Genomic DNA, 20,887 nt, shown 5'->3' on the forward strand with positions numbered 1-20,887 from the left:
GAATTGTGATTAACCTTTATTTTGTTTTACTCCTACCCTGGTCCCCACTCGTCTGAACTCAACCTGATTTAACTGTTCTGACAATCAATTTAACTGAAATTAATACATGAAATTTCCTATTTCTATGGGCAACTCTCAGTGACCAATAGCTGAGGTTTAAGGAAATCTACCATTTGATTTGATGCATTATGAACCAAACATACCTTAAGAATCCTGTAGCGACACTGAAGCAGAAACATATCTTGTTTAATCCCTGATCTGAGCAGTTTTGCTCAAAAAACAATCATAAAATTTGGGATCTTGAGAAAGTTGGGTTGTATGCTGGCTGCGGTTCATAAATATATTACACTGAGTTTTCTGAACTGTCTAGACAGGATTAATCAACCTGAGCTGGATGACTCGCATATAGCAGCTGGGGTATGCTGCAGCGATTGATTACTTCTGCCTGTCATGGACAACACAGTGTTTGCATTATTCTCTGGAGCAGTACATAACTGAGAGGAGAAGAACCAGAGCCAGGAACAGGAGCGACAGAGCCTCATTATCATAATTTTATGACAGTATTTTCAGCAAAACCACTCAATTCAGTGATTAAACAAGATATGTTTCTGCATCAGTGTAGCTACAGCATTCTCAAGGTATGTTTGGCTCAAAATGCCTGAAAACAAAAGGTAGATTTCATTTAAGCAACTTGAGTTAGGAGTAGGCAATATACAATGTCTACTTGAAGTTCAGTCAGCTATTCACCATCACATACTGGTAAATAAAGAACCGTCTCACCTGGCTGCTGGAAATGTTTGTGTGTGGCACTTACAAATGGCAGAGGTGGGCATCAGATGCCTTGAGCCAATATTCACACAAAAAGCTCTACACAAGGATATAAGCCAAAAGTCATTATGTTTGACCAGTGGGAACAAATGGCGATCTATAGAGGAGGTGAGAGTGGTCGCCATTTACATAGGAATCAATAGGCTGTTTAACAGTAAAGTACAGATCGATAACGAAGTCCCAAATCTCAAGGTGCTTGGAGCTAGGTTGGTAGCACATAAAAAGGCAAAAGAGCAAAATACTCCAGCTCACCCAAATCCTTGGCTTTGTCATTCAGTGCACGGATCCACCCTGCTGCCGGGTATATGTCCAGAATTAAACAAAGAAATCACGGATCCAGCTCTTGAAAAAATTAAAACCGCCTTTATTTCATCAATCCATGGCGTCCACAGGAAAAAACAGGTATACACATAATCATGACTGAGTAAGAGCACACAAAAGTGCTAGAATTACGTTGACGTTTTATTTTGTATACCAGTTTTTCATCTGTGGACGTTCAAGAGCTGGATCCGCGATTTCTTTCTTTAATTCAAGGTAGCACATAAAAGGCTGCAGTTGTGTACCCATCCCACTACATGTATAAATTAGTGCATTTTATGCCAACCTAAACTCTGTATATTCCCCAGCACAACTGGAAAGACTTAAAATTATTAAAGCAGAATTTTTCTTTTTTCTGGTCAAACTTAGCATAGGTGATAAACAGGAGACAACGGTTGTACCCCCTGTCCTCATAGTCATGTATTATTATATTTACCACACAATCACTGAGATTTGCATCTCAGACTCATGACTCTGACACGGGTCTGTGGAAACCTCGGCCATGTGCGTGAGCCCATGGAAAATAATGTGTTTGTGCACCATGAGCTGAATTAACGGATAAAACTCCATTGGTATAGCCTAAATAAATATCATGGGCACGTCACTGAAGCTCCTGAGAATGTGGACACCTTTACCTTTTCATCGAGAGCCTTGTGATGCTCAAAGAGGGACTTTAGAGCTTTCAACACTTCTACCTCACTGGAGACACCAGCGGGCGATTGTGCCTGTCTCTTCACCACGGTCATCCTCAGCGAGCGCTCATGCCGGGACACCAAGCATTCCAAGTGTTCCAACAGCAGCTGAGGAGAGGGAGGAAAGAAGAAAATTGAAGCAAAGAAGAAAAATCCATAGCGGGTGTGTGGAGGATATTATCATAATGGCAGCTTGGGCCATGCTGCAATATCTTGCAGTGGAGATTTTCTAATATCTAGTAATCAGTCCATGCCAGAAGCCTGGCGCTGCAATAACAGATTCTATGGCGTGAACAGTCTGTTCTGTACTTATTTGTACTCAAAGAAAATATAATCTCAGTAGACCAAACACTTTTTATTAACCTTCTGAATGTCTGATATCAAAGACTAACAGCTTCACAATACACTGAGGGATTATTGTTAATAGTTTCCTGAGGACTGCGCCATAAGGGAGTGCTAACAAAGACGACAATATTTAACATGAAGCTACTTTTGCCACCACCGCAGGTGCTGCTGCCACCCAGGTCACTGCCATTTTCTAAGGCTACTATTTTCTTCATTTTTTGTGAATTCCAAGTAGAATTTTTTCTCTGGCGTTTATATTGTTGGCAATTATCAATCGCTTCCCTGTAGTGCAATATGGCATTTGATCTGTTGCTTTGCGGTGATACAGAATCACATGAGATCAATCCCATGCAGGGTTCAACAAATGATCATGGATTTGTTTGCCACCTTTCCATGTGATTTTGATAATTTAAAAATGTTGGAAAGCTTTATTTAGGCTTCTCCCCAAAACTGGTCAAACTGGCATTTATAATGCTAATAATGTGTGAATACAAGTTGCTCGGCAAACTGTGTCTAAAAACATTAAAATATGTAGTAACTTAAAGGGGTATTCTCGTCTGGGCATTCACATTCAGTTTCATTAATCTGCCATACATAAACATTTCTTCAATTGGATGTTATTAAAAAAAATGTGTGAAGATAATTTCTCATAAATGTAGTAATTTTGTCCCTTAGAAACGAGATGGCTTCCTCGGATACGGCCACCTCTGCTGGAGGGATTACATAAAGAAACAAATTGTTTTTGTATATGAAATGTCTGGGAGTTACTGTATGTCCCTCAGCCGTCCTGTGGTAATGAACGCTGAATCCTGGTGGTCCGGCAGGACTCTATAGCGCATGTCTGGCCACCGCTGCCAGAGTGTGAGGTGGTCGTATCCGAGGAAGCTATTTTCTGGTTTCTAAGGGACAACATGGCTACATTTATGAGAAATTATCTTCACACAGGAACATTTTTTTAATAACATCCAATTGAAGAAATGTTTATATATGGAAGATTAGTGAAACTGAATGTGAGTGCCCAGACGAGAATACCCCTTTAACAGAAAAAGGGGTATTGTTTGTTTAAAGAAAAGTTATACAATTTTCCATTAATCTTTCTGTATCAATACCTCAGGGTTTTCTAGATCTCTGCTTGCTGTCCTGCTATAGAAAGCTTCTTTGTTTAGTTTCAGTGGATAGAAATCTGTCCATGGTCATGTGATGGACATGCAGATGTCTGGGTTATTATCCCAGAGTGTAATCAGAGCCGTGTGACAGTAACGGATTGTGCGCCTGCTTGACATCACATGACTAGGGGCAGATTTCTATCCACTGGAAATAAACAGAGAAGCTTTCTATAGCAGGACAGCAAGCAGAGGAACTGATATAGAAAGTATAACAGAAAATTGTATAACTTTTCATTACACAAACAATATCAATTATTTATTGAAGGTGGACAACCCCTTTAAAGAGCTTTTCCAATAATCACCAAACTTATCAGGCATCACCAGTAGGTATCAGCACGCCCCTCCTTCCACCAATATGAGTGTGGATATCATGGAGGCGCTCTGCAGACAGTAATGGACCTCACAAGAAATCCCAGGTCCTGCAGCGGTGGATAGTGTGACCCGCAACTCCAAAACAGTGAACCCCAAAATTTAACAGGGTGCTAGGGTCTTCTAATTACCCTATTAACGTTTGGTCCAAAACCTTTAATCCCTTCATTGTATACCATTTGTATTTCATATTGTACGGTGCATATGAGATGACTTAAATTTATCTGCACAGCAAATATAAGTAGCTTTCATTATTATCAGCCATTCCACATGGAAAAAAAAATAAAAAATTCTTCATTTATATAGCGCCTACAGATTCTGCAGCGCAGCAAAAAGTAAGTGTTTTCAACTGCTACTACAGAGTGAAACTTTACAAAGAAAAAATATGCCCCCCTAAAGCCAAAGCCTTACCTACTGTACACATAGGTGTGACAGATTATAGATTGTAAGCTCTTGTGAGCAGGGTGCTCATTCCTATTGCATTATGCGACTGTTATTATGCTGTAATGTTTTATTTTGTTTATATATGCCCCCCATGATTTATAACGTGCTGCAGAATATGATGCCACTCTATAAATAAAGATGTATTATTATTATTTGCCCGTCTTCTAAAATGCACTTTTTCTAAGCTAACAGTTGTAGGTTTCAGTTTCTCTCTTATCTCACCACCTCTCTATATTACCTAGACACCACTAGATATAGACTAGAGTTTATCTGAATCCACCATACCAACCCGCTATCTGCGGCCACACTATTGCCTGATCACTGGGTGTAATCTCCCTGTCTTGTTCTTTGATAAGTCCTCACGTAGGTGATTTCACAGTGAAAACACACAAAGCTCCTTCAAGCCGTCTTATTTTGCCGGTGGCACCCTGTCAACTGCATTTATTGTGACAGGCACTTCCTACACTATTCCATGGCGTGGAAACGCACCATGATGTGTATTTATTTATAGCGACTTTCCAACCTAACAGAAAAGAGGGCAGCCTGTATCATATGGGTCATTAACTCTTTCAGAGGCGACTGCCACTCAGAGGTATGAGTGAATGAACACAAAGAGCTCGGACATCTTGCGTTGTCATGTACATAGCTGCCTGTGCCTCTCCTACCAAATAATAGAGATTGCCAGCAAAAGCTAGGACAGTGGTTGCACCAGTACTTACTCATCCCAACAGCATGCTTCCCCCAGTCGTGTCAGGTAGCTCAACTTCTTACCCAGCATGAGAGCTGAGAGAAGTAATCACGTGTCCCTGCTGGTGTGAATATTTAGCTAGGAGCGGCAGATTTGTATAATTCTAAGACTACTGAAAATGTGCCAACAATTTGCAAAAGGATCTGAAAGGTTGGAAATGTAATATATATAATGGATATTGCTAATGACTCTAGTTTCATAGGCTGTTACACTGTCTGCCCCCCCCCCTGCTCCCCTGGCACTTCCCCCTCCCTCTGCCTTTTAGTGAGCTGAACCTAAGGATCCAGCTAAAAAGAGTTGGACTGCCCATCACTACACAGTGGGAGAGGGAATGGGTCCTTGAACACTATAACAACCTGTGAATCTATAGCATGGGGGGGCTCTGCAAACAAACACAGGAGCCCTTAAAGAGAACCTACCACCACGAATCTACCTATAAAGGTAGATCGGGTGGTAGGTGGATGTAAGGGACGTGAGGAGAGCTCTTTTTAGAGCTAATCCTCACGTCCCTGCTAACTTTTGGGAAACTTTATTGACCGAATATGTAAATTTAGTTATGCGGCTACTGGGGCGTGGAGTAGCCGGCACGAGGCTACACAGCGCGGCTACTCCACGCCCCAGTAGCCACATTACTCCTCCTACCCTGTTGTGTGCGGTGCGCAGCTCCTCGTAGCTGCGCGCCCTCGTCCGTCATGAGGAGTCCCAGCTCCGAGGCCGGAGCTACTGCGCATGCGCAGTAGCCGGCTTGTCGGACGAGGACGCGCAGCTACGAGGAGCTGTGCACCGCACACAACAGGATAGGAGGAGTAATGTGGCTACTGGGGCGTGGAGTAGCCGCGCTGTGTAGCCTCGTGCCGGCTACTCCACGCCCCAGTAGCCGCATAACTAAATTTACATATTCGGTCAATAAAGTTTCCCAAAAGTTAGCGGGGACGTGAGGATTAGCTCTAAAAAGAGCTCTCCTCACGTCACTTACATCCACCAACCACCCGATCTACCTTTATAGGTAGATTCGTGGTGGTAGGTTCCCTTTAAAGGTTTAATAGCATCATTTTAAAAGTTGTTTTTACAAGTCATTTAGGAGGTCATGGATAACAAATATAAGATTATCACAGTCACAGTGCAAAGTGCAGAGTTAGTGATAAACCTATCATGTTGGATTTTGTAGTAGATTTCCTTTAACCCCTTACCCATATCTGTATGTCACACGTGGCCTCCTGCTGTATAGAGGGGGCTCACAGGCTGAACTCTCTCTGTACAAGGTGGGGGTTTGCTGCATATAGCAGCAAACACCCGCTGGTGACACCCGCAGTCGGTACTGGCACAGATAGTGGGTGTTAATGCTGCAAAGCTCTTGGGGGCATATAAATCCTGGCGGCGCAGGGTGCACCCAGACCTGAGGCTGTCTCGTTTTAACACATTCATTACAATGTGCGATTCATACATTGCTATACTGTAGTATGGCAGTATACGGTAGGATCAATCAGACAACCTAGGGTTAAAGTACCCTAGGGGGCCGGGAAAACAGTAAAAAAAAATTTTTTTTTAAATTAAAAAAGCCATGAAAACTCAAATCACCCCCTTTCCCTAGAACTGATATAAATATAAATAAACAGTAAAAATCATAAACATGTAAGGTATTGCCAAGTCCCAAAATGTCCGATCTTTCAAAATTAGAGATGGGCGAATCGATTCTGACGATTCTAAATTTGTTTAGAATTTCAGGAAAATTTCGATTCGTGATGAATCCAAAGTTTACAGTGATTCATGGGAACAAATTTCAAATTATTTATATTTTTACCCTTTATTAGCAAAATGGCCGCGAGCACAACGTATTACATGGGGCAGAGAACTCTGGGGAAAAAAGGAACATGGGGGTAGCGTCCCTCGCTGTGTGGCCGTGGCGCCCCTCGCTGTGTGGCCGTGGCGCCCCTCGCTGTGTGGCCGTGGCGCCCCTCGCTGTGTGGCCGTGGCGCCCCTCGCCGTATGGCGGAAGTGCCCCTCGCCGTATGGCGGAAGGGTCCCTCGCCGTATGGCGGAAGGGTCCCCCGCTGTATGGGGGTAGTGTCTCTCACTGTGTGGAGGTAGTGTCCCTCACTGTGTGGAGGTAGTGTTCCTCAATGTATGGCGGTAGTGTTCCTCAATGTATGGGGGTAGTGTCCCTCACTGTATGGCGAATTATTTATATTTTTACCCTTTATTAGCAAAATGGCCGCGAGCACAACGTATTACATGGGGCAGAGAACTCTGGGGAAAAAAGGAACGTGGGGGTAGCATCCCTCGCTGTGTGGCCGTGGCGCCCCTCGCTGTGTGGCCGTGGCGCCCCTCGCTGTGTGGGGGTGGCGCCCCTCGCTGTGTGGGGGTGGCGTCCCTCGCCGTGTGGGGGTGGCGTCCCTCGCCGTGTGGCGGAAGTGTCCCTCGCCGTGTGGCGGAAGTGTCCCTCGCCGTGTGGAGGTAGTGTTCCTCACTGTATGGGGTAGTGTTCCTCACTGTATGGCGGTAGTGTTCCTCAATGTATGGCGGTAGTGTTCCTCAATGTATGGGGGTAGTGTTCCTCACTGTATGGGGGTAGTGTTCCTCACTGTATGGGGGTAGTGTCCCTCACTGTATGGGGGTAGTGTCCCTCACTGGATGGGAGGTAGTGTCCCTCACTGGATGGGAGGTAGTGTTCCTCACTGGATGGGAGGTAGTGTTCCTCACTGGATGGGAGGTAGTGTTCCTCACTGTGTGGCGGTAGTGTTCCTCACTGTGTGGCGGTAGTGTTCCTCACTGTATCGGGGTAGTGTCCCTCACTGTATCGGGGTAGTGTGTATGGGAGTGTATGGCTCCTGTACAAAATATATGTATATATATATATTTTGCCATCTCCTGGCGCTAATAACTTTTTATACTTTGGTGTACGGAGCTGTGGGTGGTGTCATTTTTTGCGACTTTTGATGATGTTTTCATTGCTATAATTTTATAGACTGTATGATTTTTTTATTGAATTTATATTTTTCGAAATGGGTGCAAAATGCAAAAAATGGGTGCTATTTTCCATTACGGAGTTAAATGCAGTGAAAAAACGTTATTATATTTTAATAGGCATTTTCGGACGCGGCGATAGCTAATGTGTTTATGATTTTTAATGTTTATTTTTATATTAGTTCTAGGGAAAGTGGGAGATTTTAATTTTTAGGGTTTTTTATTTGAACTTTTTTTTTTTTATTTTTACCATTTTTCAGTCTCCCTAGGGTGCTTTAACCCTAGGTTGTCTGATTTATCCTATCATATACTGCTATATTACAGTATATGGGGACTTCCCTCATTCATTACAATGTGCTGATCGCACGATGGTTAAAACATAATGCAAGGACTCTGTCCACTGCACTGTGCTTGGTCAGTGGGATCTGACCAGCACATGGATGAACACATTTATTGTGCACGGGCCCTTGTGAAGAGTCTGTAGTAATTTACCTAATTGGTAACTGGCAACTGGTAACTGATCTTTATCCTGGGAGAGGGAGGCACAGCAGATCTGACAGTATGTATAATAGGGAAGACATAGCACAGCTGTGTATGTTATGCCTGTTATGCCTGTAATATTAAAGTTATGTGTAACATGCATTCCATGGAACTCATGATCTCTCTTCTCTGATCCCCTTTTTTATATGTGTCAGATACTAGTAAATGTTTAGAAGCTGAATGAAAGTGTATTCAAACCTGTACCCTGACAATATAAGCACATTGTCAGCACACAGCATCAGAGGAATCATGAAATTTCTGCTTAGAGAGTCCCCGCCCACACTCTGGAATTTTAAACTGACCTTCACCGAGTGACAAAAACTAAAACAGCAATAAAGCTGTGTAAAATTGTAAAGCAAATTGCTAAAAAAATTATCTTTAATGTGTAAACATCACTAGGGGATTAAAATTTGAGAATTTTCTTTCTTGGGTAAGAAAATGGTAAAATCAACCACTCATATAAAGTAAAATTAAACTAAACATACTCGCCTATCGACCCTCTTCTCATTGATCCCGGCACCGGTCTTCTTCAAGCTTGACACAGTGGGATTGTTGAAAAATCTAAAATTAGAAAAAGCAGCCCGGAGTGCAGGGAAGCGATGTCCGTAGCTCCAGGCTGTTCATTACTCACACTTCTCCTGTGACGTCACCTCCTTCTCCCATGCTGGAGAGAAGGGTGATGATAAGTGAGAGACATGAATTCATGCCTCCTGCATGATAGATACCTCCCTCTCCCATGTTGGAGAAGGAGGTAACGTCACGTGAGAAGTATGAATAATTAACAGCCCAGAGCACCAGGCCGCTTTTTGTAATTCTTTTTTTCTCGCGATCCCAGAGTGTCAAGCTTGAAGAAGACCAGTGCCAGGATCCTGGTGAAGACGGCAAAAGGCAATTATGTGTTTCGTTTTACTCATTATTAGTGGTTGATTTCCTTAAAAGCTCATATTTATAGTTATGTTGCATAGCAACAGAAAAACATAAAAGCTAGTGACAACACCACATTTCTTTACTTGCATAGAGATTGCACTTCTGCCCCTTCTACAGAGATGACCTTGGAACAGGAGAGATTTAAAAAATCTGTGATTTTGATGTTCTTGTGCATTTTGTCCCTGGTCAATGGATATCTAGAGCTGGACACTCCATCACCAAACTTCAACTGACTAAAACAAATGATTGGAGATAAAAGGGGAAGGCGTTTCAACTATTTTGCATTCCTCATAAATCGTCCAGGAATCTTCAGACAAAACATAGAAGACATATCAACTCATCTTCAGTTTTTCAAATAAAGCCTCAAGGGCAAATATGCCCCAAACTATTCAAGCATGTAAAAGAAAGGAATCTGAATATAAGGGCTTGCTACATAATCTCTTGTGTTATGCTATGAACACCCACTCAACCACTCACATAAGGGTGTTACCACTCGGCTGACATACCTGACAATTATATAGGCATGCTTGTTTTATGGGTCGGGTGGACAAAATAATGTAGGATCTGGGAGCCAGTAACATATTAGCGAACTGGAGATTTTAAAGCCTACCTTTCAACACCTTGTAAAGATCAGAGACAAGGGCATCGTCAACCCAGAGGGTAATGCCAACGCTAAATCACCACTGACACATTTATTAGAGTGGAAAGGGCTGCAGCATCTCCTATTGATTAAAGAGTTAAAACTTTTTTTCTATGTATCAAGAACATTTAAAGATTTCACTAAACTTGAAGTATAGAGAGTAACAATAAGAGCTAATATATTGTATACATATAAACATATATAAAAGAGCTGATATATGTACACAGGAGTGAAAGCTTCTCAGCACTGGAGTGATGCAAGACATGATAAAAGTCAGTTCATCCCATTAACGGACATTACAGTCAAACTATATGAAGCTTTAAATGTGTATTCCGGGAATATGAACGTCTGACACAAAAACCCATAATGCTATAAATGAATACAACAATACTCAATGTCATTAGTCACAAAACAGAGCTTAAATATTTTGATTTTATGATTTACAAAATTTATGGCCTCTCTAAAGTAGGTGGTGTTATCACTAAGATGGCCGCCACTGGAAACTACAAGTCCCAAGATCCTTTAGTTCTCAGTAACTCCTCCTACCTCTTATGCTCTGCTCCCAGTGATGATATAACAGACTTTATTGCTCCGTTACCATAGTAATGATGTGTAACTGCCATCACCACAACACTAGTCACACAGGATGCACTGCAACCAACCGACTACATGACCTGCCCAAGCAGGTGCAGGACATGTGATGTGGACATGTGACCTGCGGCCATCTTCTGTCCTGTGTCTGCTCTGCAACGGACTGCGCTGAGGAAATTAACGGACAGATTAAAGGGCCAGTAGCATTTTAATTCTGCATTACAGTCTATGTCACCAGCATTTTCTGCTAACGGGAGTAAAATAAAATAAAAACTAATTACACATTAGCTTATATTTTGAGTACCCATTTGTATATGAATTATGCTGATTTCTGGAATACCCCTTTAAGTGAACAGATAACACTAAAGGGGTTTGCCCATGAAACTAACTCAATCCCTTAGTGATGCTAACAAGATATAGATAATTTTAAACACTCACATTGCAATTTTATTCAGCATTCTTCACATGGCGGTGTGCTTGCCCGTGATCTGGCCAGGTGAAAAAAGGAAGTGAGCGCTCCTCACCCCTCCTCTCTCCACTGAGCAAGCTGCCCAAGTATAGGACATCTCCTACATCTTTTAGAATGGTGTCCAGGCTTAAGCACGGTGTGGTGAAACATTGTGTGCTCACCGCACCATGGCCAGGTGCCATAGTTTTCTGAACATATTTTGTGTTATCTCGCCTAACCAAACACACATTCAGAATCGCTATTACAGACACTTATCTTGTCTGAAGAGCTTGTCTTTTCTACAAGCTGCAGGAAGGAAACTGCCTCCTCCTGCCCTTGTGCATTGCTCCTGCAGTACAGGAGATCTGCGTTCATGTGAGAAGAATCTGAGCAGAAGAAAGAAGACCTTCCCTACCATAGCTTTTGGTCGTATCTATTGCCAACCAAAAAATACAACCACAGTACTGATAAAGATGGTATATAACTATAGCTGTGAAATGCTATATTTTTGTTAATAACACTGAATTAGAGAATGTGTTATCTTGTCAACCTAAGTTTATTTAAAAATTCTGTCTTTGTGGGAATACCTCGTTAAAGGACATCTATCACAGGATGAAGGATTGTAAACCAAGCACACTGACATACAGGTGTGTGCCCCCTCTGCCAGTATATGCTCTTCTTTTAGCTTCTTATGCCCTGCTTTTTACAAAAAAAGGCTTACAAAATTATGCAAATGAGCCTGGGGGTTTCCAGATTCCATAGATGTTAATGGAGCCTGGAGCCCATGAGTTTATTTGCATAACTTTGAAGGCATTTTTTTTCTTACAATCTTTCATCCTGTGATAGATACCCTTTAACAGTCACAAGAATAAGAGACATCATCAATTTTAAATCCCTAAAGGGGTTGTCCACTTATAAGAAAGTTTACCATGGTAAGTAAAATACCCCAATAGGATTGGCTATTGTACTTATCCTGGTAAACTTTCCTCTTCTGCACGCGAAGGAGCCTCGTCACCAGCTGCCTTTGGGACTATTTGCTCAATACAAAGTGCACTGAAATCAGCAGGTCTCCAACCAGAGAATTGCATTCAGTACTGAGTGCACAGCCCTATCAGGCAATTGAACTAAAGCTACCTGCACATGATGTGTGCAGTTCTTAGGCCACAGACAATGGCACTGATGACAATAGAAAAAGACTGCACATAAAAGTATGCTAACTGCTGAATAAACAGCTAGCACATGTCTCCATTTAATGCTCATGTGCCTTTACCCTGTTAAACTGTCTAAGATGTGGCCAACCCCTTTAAATATGTCAAATTCTGTATGGAGATAAGCATATATCACAGCAGGCCAATGAACTGCACAGTATAGAAAGAGTAGACATTTCCATGATAAAGTTATCCTTACCGATGTGTCAATCTGATCAACACCTCCAGCTTTATAACATAAGTCCAGTAGATTGAATAGCTCCTTCATAACAATATTCCCAACCCACATGCTAAAATAAGAATGTAAATGTACTACTTTGAAGGAAAACAAAACCTGCATAAATCAATACTGCAAACAAAAATGGGAACATTTTGCATTAATGAAGTATATAACAAAATTTACCATGCCCCCTCCCTTTCTTCCACTACTACGGTAAAGGGAAAGAGGCTGGCCTCCATACTCATACAGACAGCTAATAGATAATATGCTGATAAAGTTTATTTACCTTACTGTTTTCAGACAGCAGCTGGATAGTCTTATCTCCTTACAGAGCTAAATTATCAAGTGAAATATACTCTGTTGGGGAAATTTTTCAGAAGTGTCTGTGAGTAGTTGACCATTGCAATCAATCAGAGCTCGGCCTTAATTTTCTCACAGCTGTTAATAAAATGAAAGCTGAGCTCTGGTTTGGTTGCTATAGGCTACATTAACAGTTCTGCTCTCAATAACTTCTGATAAATCTCCCCCTGACTACGTAAAGAGTACATAGAGCATCCTGTCCTTATCTGCCTTTTGTGTATGGACTTGAGAAGTATGTGTGTGGACTTTTGTGTATGGACTTTCAGAAAAACTGCTCACTACAGGAGAAGAAAAAACAAAAACACAGAGAAAACAAAGATAGAGGAACTTTTTTTTACTTAACTAATATAAAGTGTACTATTATCAGCTGCACCACTCATTTCTGAAATTAAGGGTAAAAAGGAGTTTAGTTCCTTATACCCCATTTGAAGAGCACAGCCAATCACTGGCCTCAATGATCCTGTGTCATATACAATTGAGGCTAGTGGTGACTTTAATGTATACTAATACGTCAACACTGTATCAAAGTAAAAAAAATAGTTTTATGTAGGCCGGGGGCTTTGGCAACAGAAGCAGCATGGGATAAAACTGTGAGTACACTATTGTGTTGCTATTTTCTCACAACTTTGTGCTTTGGACATCTTTTAGGATAATCGTAGACGCACCATGTAACATTTTTTTCTGAAAAAATGGCAATTGTTAAATCTCCCCTCTCTTTAACTGTTTTATTGCATTTCAAAACGTCGTCTAAACGCCACGTGTGAAAGCAGCCTTAAGATTCTTACAGAATAACAGCAAGGTGAAAACTAGAAAACTGTGAGGAATTGATACCTAAAGAATATTGGAAAATTGAATAAACTAAGTACACATGCATTTATTTGTCAAAACTGGACTATCCCTTTAAGTAAATCCATTTTTAAGACAAAATGATCTTTCTAAAAAAAAACAAATAAAGGGACAACTCTGTTATGTCTGCATACATCTATCTATCTATCCACATGCATATACCTCATCTACATTTCCATGTTCTTTACAGCTTTGTAGACACCCTTTTCCTCCATCTGCTGGCTACACAAGAAGCTGATGGGTGCGGAAATAGGAGGAGAGGGACTTGCCAAACCTTTTATGGGCAGCCTGAGCTTTCTAATCTTCCCTCTCTTTTAGAAGTCCCAAACAATCCCCTCCATCATCTCCCGACTCACCCGAGTGTTATTTCTCTCTGCCTTGAGTTCAGCAATCTCTTCTTCTCTCTCCAGAAGTTGTTCACGGCACAAATTCAGCTCCTTAGTGAGGGCTGCAAATTCCTACAGAAACAAAAGATTGCAATTTCAATTTATAGAAAAAACTGTGCCAGAATAAGGGAACTTTCGCTTTAAAAAAAAAAACAAGCTTACAAAGTTGTAGATTTCAGGGATAACCATCTCATTCCCTACTGCAGTTCCAACAATTTATACAGGAGAATATCTGTCTTAATCCGAAATACAGCGAAAGCGTGGTGTCCCCACATGCATCAGACCAGGTTTAAAGCGTGTTATGGAGAACGCGATGAAGGAGGGGAAAAAAGGTAATTTTCTGCCAACTGCATGAAGGTGAGGAAGAGATGTGAGAGCGGCAGTAAGATCACACTGGCTGCTTTGTGTAGTCCTGGTCTCAGGACGCTCCCAGGGGAACGAGTCCTACATAGACCCCTTCAGCACACTGCCTGCTTTGTGTAACTGGGCAACTCACTAGACCTCTTCTATGGTTTTTTAAATTATTTATTTTACATCATCTTTTATGTGAACAATTAACAAATGGTCTGTAATAGTAATATACAGGCAGTCCCTGGGTTACGTACAAGATAGGGTCTGGAGGTTTGTTCTTAAGTTGAATTTGTATGTAAGTTGAGACTGTATAATTTATAATTGTAGATCCAGAGAAAAAGAATTTTGGCCCCAGTGACAATTGGAGTTCAATAATTTTTTGCTGTAATGGGACCAAGGATTATCAATAAAGCTTCATTACAGACACCCTACAGCTGATCATTGCAGTCTGGGACTATAGTAAAGTATTCAGAAAGCTTCACCAGAGGTCAGAGGGGTCTGTCTGTAACTATGGGTTGTCTGTAAGTCAGATGTCCTTAAGTAGGGGACTGCCTGTACATTATTAACCATTCACTTGCTATATTGTAAATCTTGCTTCTTATATACTATCTAATATACGGAAAATCTTTCCGTAAACCCGTAATATACCGTGTAATTTGAGACAGAAGTCAGTGGGAAATGGTGTGCAGAGGGGCGATATTGTCTCTTTGCTGTAACAATCACTGGTGTGGTCCATGGAAGACATTCTGGGGCACATTTACTAACAAGAGTGAAAACTGTGCTATATGCAGTTTGCCTGTGTATAGTGCAGAGAGCCTCTGATCCAGGATTTCTGGCACTTGTTCTTCATGAATCTGGCGCCCTCTGCACGGCTCCAGAGTAGCCCAATAGACTGCACAGTATAGAAAGAGAAGACATTTCCATAATAAAGTTATGCTAAACTTTTTTCCCAAAAACCCATGTGTCAATCTGATCAACACCTCCAGCTTCATGACAATAGCACCTTCATGACAATAGGCTTCTGTTAAAGACATTTTCCAAGACCCAACCCACACACTAAAATAAGATTGTAAATGTAATACTTTGAAGCAAAACAAAACATTTATAAGTCAACAGTGAAGATGATAATGGGAACAGTTTGCATTAATGAAGTATATAACAAAATGTACCATGTCCCCGTCCCTTTCTTCCACTACTATGGTTTAGGTAAAGAGGCTTGCCTCCATACTCACACAGACAGCTAAAAGATAATATGTTGATAAAGTTTCTTTACTTTTTACAGACAGCAGCTGGATAGTCTTATCTCCTTACAGAGCTAAATTGTCAAGTGAAATATACTCTATGGGGGAGATTTATCAGAAGTGTCTGAGGGCAGAACTGTTCTGGTTGCTCATGGCAACCATTCGGAGCTTGGCTTTAATTTTCTCACATCTGTTCATTAAATGAAAGCTGAGCTCTGGTTTGGTTGCCGTAGGCTACTAGAACAGTTCTGCTCTCAATAACCTCTAATAAAATCTCCCCCTGTGTAGGGAAAGAGTACATAGAGCATCCTATCCTTATCTGCCTCCTGTGTAAGGACTTGAGAAGGCTTTCAGAAACACTGCTCACTACAGGAGAAGAAAGAAAAACACAAAGAAAAAGATATTGAGTGCTGAAATTTGTGTAGCATGAAGAATGTTGCAGCTGCAACACAAAAGGCTCATATGTGACATATGTGGAGCAAACCCTTCTTAAATACATGTACAAGCAGTTTGCACTAGAAAGGACGTGCAAAGTTAGACACAAAACTGGTGCACAAAGCTTAGTAAATGTGCCCCTCTATATATACAACACTTTTGCCATACATGTATTTGGCAGGAAATGTTGTAAAGTAATTAAGACTTGGATAACCAAAAACAACTTTCTGATGACAGAAATGACAAAGAAAAGAACCTTTCATTCAGTCGTGTTAAATGCTTTGATGGTCCCTTCTCTCTGAAAGAAACATCTGGGTCTAGAAGAGCATGGAGATCCCTAGAGAAGAAGATGAAAAGCAGCAGCCTTGAAGAAAGCAAGCAATAGGGAAAAAGGGAACATGAAGATCCAAAGTCATAGAAAAGGAGGGACTTTAAAGAGGAGCAATAGCTCAAAATAGGAGGGCAGAGAGGCTAGAGCTATGACGCAGAAGAGCCATACAAGTGAATGAGGAGTTGGATCCCCACAAAGAAGAGGGACTAAAGCCAAAAAAGGATGAAAAGAAAGGAGAGGTACACTGGTATATAGAACCAGCAAGGGACACAGAACCGAGCGGGAACACAGAGGAGAAAAGAAGCTCTAGTGTGGTGCAGGGAGGAGAAAAGAGGCTGCAGTGTGGTGCAGGGAGGAGAGAAGAGACTGCAGTGTGGTGCAGGGAGGAGAGAAGAGACTGCAGTGTGGTGCAGGGAGGAGAGACAAGGCTGCAGTGTGGTGAAGGGAGGAGAGAAGAGGCTGTAGTGTGGTGCAGGGAGGAGAGAAAGAGTCAGAAAATAGAGAATCTATTTATTTTTTTGTCTGCTCTGAGGGTCTCCATTAATGTTAGTTTGCTCTGGGGGTCTCCAGTACTTTTCAGCTCTGCGTAGGGGGGGGGGGGGTCAACAGTATTATCATTGTCTGCTCTGGGGTCTCCACTACTGTTGTCTGCTCTGATTATTTGGTTTCTTAAGTAGTATTTATTGCTGTACTGTGGTATTTATAATTTCTGGATGGCATTTTCTGCTGTACAGGTGCCCCCTACTTAAGAACACCCGAATTATAGATGACTCCTAGATACAAACTGACCTCTGGATGTTGGTAATTTACTGTACTTTAGTCTTAGGCTACAATAAACAGCTATAACAGTTATCAAAGGTGTCTGTAATTAAGCTTTATTGTCAATCCTGGTTCTTATGACAACCCAACATTTTTAAAATCCAATTGTCAAAAGACCCAAAAAAATTTGGTTGGGGATACAATTATAAAATATACAGTTCGGACATATAAATTCAACTTAAGAACAAACTGCCTGTACTGTGGTTGTTGGTTTGGGTAGAGTCGGCCTTAATCAGGAGTTTGGCATTTGAGCTTTTTCCCATAGTTGTTGCTGTTATGATTTGGGGGAATTGTCTTCAGGATAAAAGAGCGAGTTTTAATTGCAATAACATGAGCGTGGTTATGGCAATTAATAACATTTCTGCATCCACAGAGCCGGTGGTGAAGCGGTTGAGAAGATTGGTGCTGTGAAGTCTATACTTGAATGATTGGGTGTCTGCAGTGCATGTGCCTGGGGTTCAAAACGTAATTGCCAACTCTCTTTCTCGTTTCCAGTGGGAGAGGTTTCAAGCGTTGGTCCCGGGGGCGGACCATGTGGGGATCTCCTGCCCGCCGGAATTATGGGAGCTGGTATGAACACAACTTGAGAATTGATGGGACATGGAAGGTTTATGAAGCCGCTTGACAGGAATGGGAAGTATGCTCGAGTAAATTTGCAGGTTTACAGAGTGAGGAGAATAGGATTGGAGCATTGTTGTGTTTTTTGGGAGAGGCTGCAAAAAAAAAAAAAAAAAAGGTTGGTCAGTGTCCCAGGTTAATAGAATTTTAGCGGGCATTGCTTTTCGTTTTAAGTTGTGGGGATTGCAGGATGTTACCAAAGCTTTCCAAGTGCAGGGTTTCAGGCGGGAAAAAGTTAGTATACACAGCGCCGTCTAGGCACATTTGGTATTTTAACTGGTTTGGGAGATATGTGTTGACCAATTTTCCCTACCTAGGGCCAGGGTATTGCGAGTGGGCCATGTAGTTAAGGGTGCAGGGGTCATAGAATTGTGGATCAAGAGATCTAAAACTGATCAACATGGCCGGGGTAAAAAGTGGACATACATGAAGTATCCAGGTTTAGTTCGTGTCCGGGGAAGTGTTGGTTAGCTTATCAGCGGCCAAAAAACCTTTGTTGCGTCTTGTTGACGGATCTTTCTTATCACGGTAACAGTTTCTAGCTGTCTTCCGTAAATGTTTGGATATTTTGGGACTGCCATCGTTTGAGTTTGGTACCCATTCATTTCGCATTGGAGCAGCGACAGAAGCGACAGAGCATGGACTTGGGGAGGCAGGTATTAAACGTGTAGGTCGATGGGAATCCAATAGATATAAGTCATACGTCCTCCATGAATTGATGTGATGCACGAATTGGTTAAGCAGGTTTTCGGTTAGGAGGGTGTCAGAAGTTAAATAAATAAAAAGAAACAGGGGAGTGGTTGATTAATGTTTAGAAATTTTTGGGAAATTTGTTGCTAACATGTCCCATTTGTCATAGCAATTCCCCTAAGATTGGTGTGGAGCTGCCGGCATTCCTTTGTCCATTGGGGAGCAATTCGTGCAGATGTAAGACACAACGGCAGACAGCTCGGTTTCCCTAGGGAGATAGCAACCGTCGTTGGCTGGGGTTTCGTGGGCATGAGTTTGTGTAAGGTATAGTCTGAGGTTTGCTGAGGTGGATAAGGCCCTGGACATTTTAGTGCCACATATAGGTAGCAATGATTTGGGGGTTAGGTCTGCACAAGAGTTGATCAGGGACATTAACATGACTTGTGGGTGTTGCACCCTCGGGTGTTGGTTGTATGCACAGATATAGTCCCAAGGTTGTCATGGCATAATGTGCAGGCAGTGTATGGAATCAATAAGGCAAGAGTAAAGCTGAATCGTGCTTTGCTGGTTTTGTGTGTAGGAATGGAGTTGTAAGCGTGCGTCCTTGGGAGGTGATGGCAATTATTGGTTGAATGATGGGATTCATCTGAATGCTGTAGGAACTGATTTGTGGGTTCTGTACATTCAAGAAGGGATCATGAGAGCATTGGCTTTGTGGGGGGAATCACATGCTTAAGGTGTCAAGGCATGTGCGGTGTGGCGTGTAGAGGGTTCTTGAAGTTGGTGGTGAAATTGGAAGGGAGGTGGAGTTACAGGGCCTGGCCCAACTCCAGATTATTGGAGACTCTGTTTAATGGGCATGCGCATGGTATGGGGGGGGGGGACTCAGGTGGAGTTCCGAAGGAGATTACTGGAATGTGACAAGACACTTAACGTGGTGCTACCGATGCAGTGGTGGCGGCTGGTGGTAAAGGGGGGTTGTCACATTAGATATTGGAACATTTAGGGCGCATTGCCCCTTTTTGAGCTTCTAGAACCCTCTACCGTATTAACAATGTTGTAATTTTCCGGTTTGTTAATAAACCTTGGCTGCTATGGCCTAAATTTCCAAACAAACAATTGTGTGTGAGTTTAATTTCAAAGAAGGTTGGGTCATGGTGGCCATTGGGGTTGTGTGAAGCGGTATTGACAACATCTAGTCATGTAAAAGGGATCCTGTATCTCCTGTACCAAAGCAGCAGGTGCATGTACATAAAAGGGACTTCTCTAGTCAGATGATACATGACATGCAGGATACAGGACATACCACCACACTTTATTAAATACTTCCTACTTATTGATTTTGAAAAGAAAAATAAAATGCGCTCTTTGCATGACAGATATGGTAGCTGACATTACAAGTTTGTACAGGTTTGAGAATAAAAAAGCTTTTGTTATCTATTAAGTGATGCAATCTTTTCTTGAAGATTTAAAGATTAGGAGAAGGTACTGTGCCTTTACACGAGATGATAATGTGTAATCTAATGTTGAAACAAGTTAAAATAGTCTCTTACTGTCAAAATTCAACTTCTACAGCCCGCCATGTCTTACCACACCCTGATCAATCCAGGCAGCCGTGCCACAAAAGATAAAGCCGTTTCTATTCCTGCCCAAATTTGTGGCACAGCTACCCAGCTTCTTATGTAGATGGGAGGGGTCGGCTCTGCCTCATCTCCACCCGGCTGTAACGAGCCACAATTTTTTTTAAATTCACTTTTAAGTGCATTAGGAGATACCTGCACACTCCTGCGTCTTAAACAAATTACTGGGGAAGGGGGCCTAGTCTAATGGATTACTGGGGAAGAGGGCCTGGTCTAATGGATTACTGAGGGAAGGAGGCCCAGTCTCATGGATTACTGGGGAAGGGACACCTTGTCTAGTGCATAACTGAGAGGGAGAGCACCCTTTCTTTTCCATTACCAAGTGTCGGTTTGCCCATTTTAGGTTTGAAATTTACTAGTAGCTTTTGCATTTCCCACCCTAGGCTTATACTCAAGTCATGGCTTATATTCGGGGCAATATGAGGTGAGAGACCACAATATGAGCTAGGGGGTGAGAGGTCACAATATAAGGGAGAAATGAGAGACCACAATATGATCTAGGGGGTGAGAGGTCACAATATAAGGGAGAAATGAGGGGGACACAATATGAGGGGGAGATGAGAGAAGGCCACAATATGAGGGGGAGATGAGAGAAGGCCACAATATGAGGGGGAGATGAGAGAAGGCCACAATATGAGGGGGAGATGAGAGGAAGTGAGGGGCCACAATAGGAGCTGACAGAGGGACTGATTGCTTTCAATAGATCCTACCTAATGCAGGTT

At 42.1% G+C, this 20,887-nt stretch overlaps 1 protein-coding gene across 10 annotated transcripts in view; it reads right to left on the reverse strand.

Annotated features, from left to right (window-relative positions):
• PPFIA3 (PTPRF interacting protein alpha 3) overlaps positions 1–20,887 on the reverse strand; it is a 113,937-nt gene that overhangs the window by 62,136 nt on the left and 30,914 nt on the right. For 9 of the 10 annotated variants that reach the window (XM_072110271.1, XM_072110269.1, XM_072110268.1 and 6 more), the window contains exons 3-4: positions 14,011–14,112; positions 1,782–1,946 (exon numbers count right to left, since the gene is read on the reverse strand). In XM_072110271.1, the coding sequence (XP_071966372.1) occupies positions 1,782–1,946; positions 14,011–14,112 (267 nt within the window). Of the gene's footprint in view, positions 1–1,781; positions 1,947–10,527; positions 10,598–14,010; positions 14,113–20,887 lie in introns of those variants that run through there. The other variant, XM_072110270.1, reaches the window with a different exon arrangement.

The sequence above is a fragment of the Engystomops pustulosus genome, chromosome 6 (assembly GCF_040894005.1).
Source record: "Engystomops pustulosus chromosome 6, aEngPut4.maternal, whole genome shotgun sequence".
Classification (NCBI taxonomy): Eukaryota; Metazoa; Chordata; class Amphibia; order Anura; family Leptodactylidae; genus Engystomops; species Engystomops pustulosus.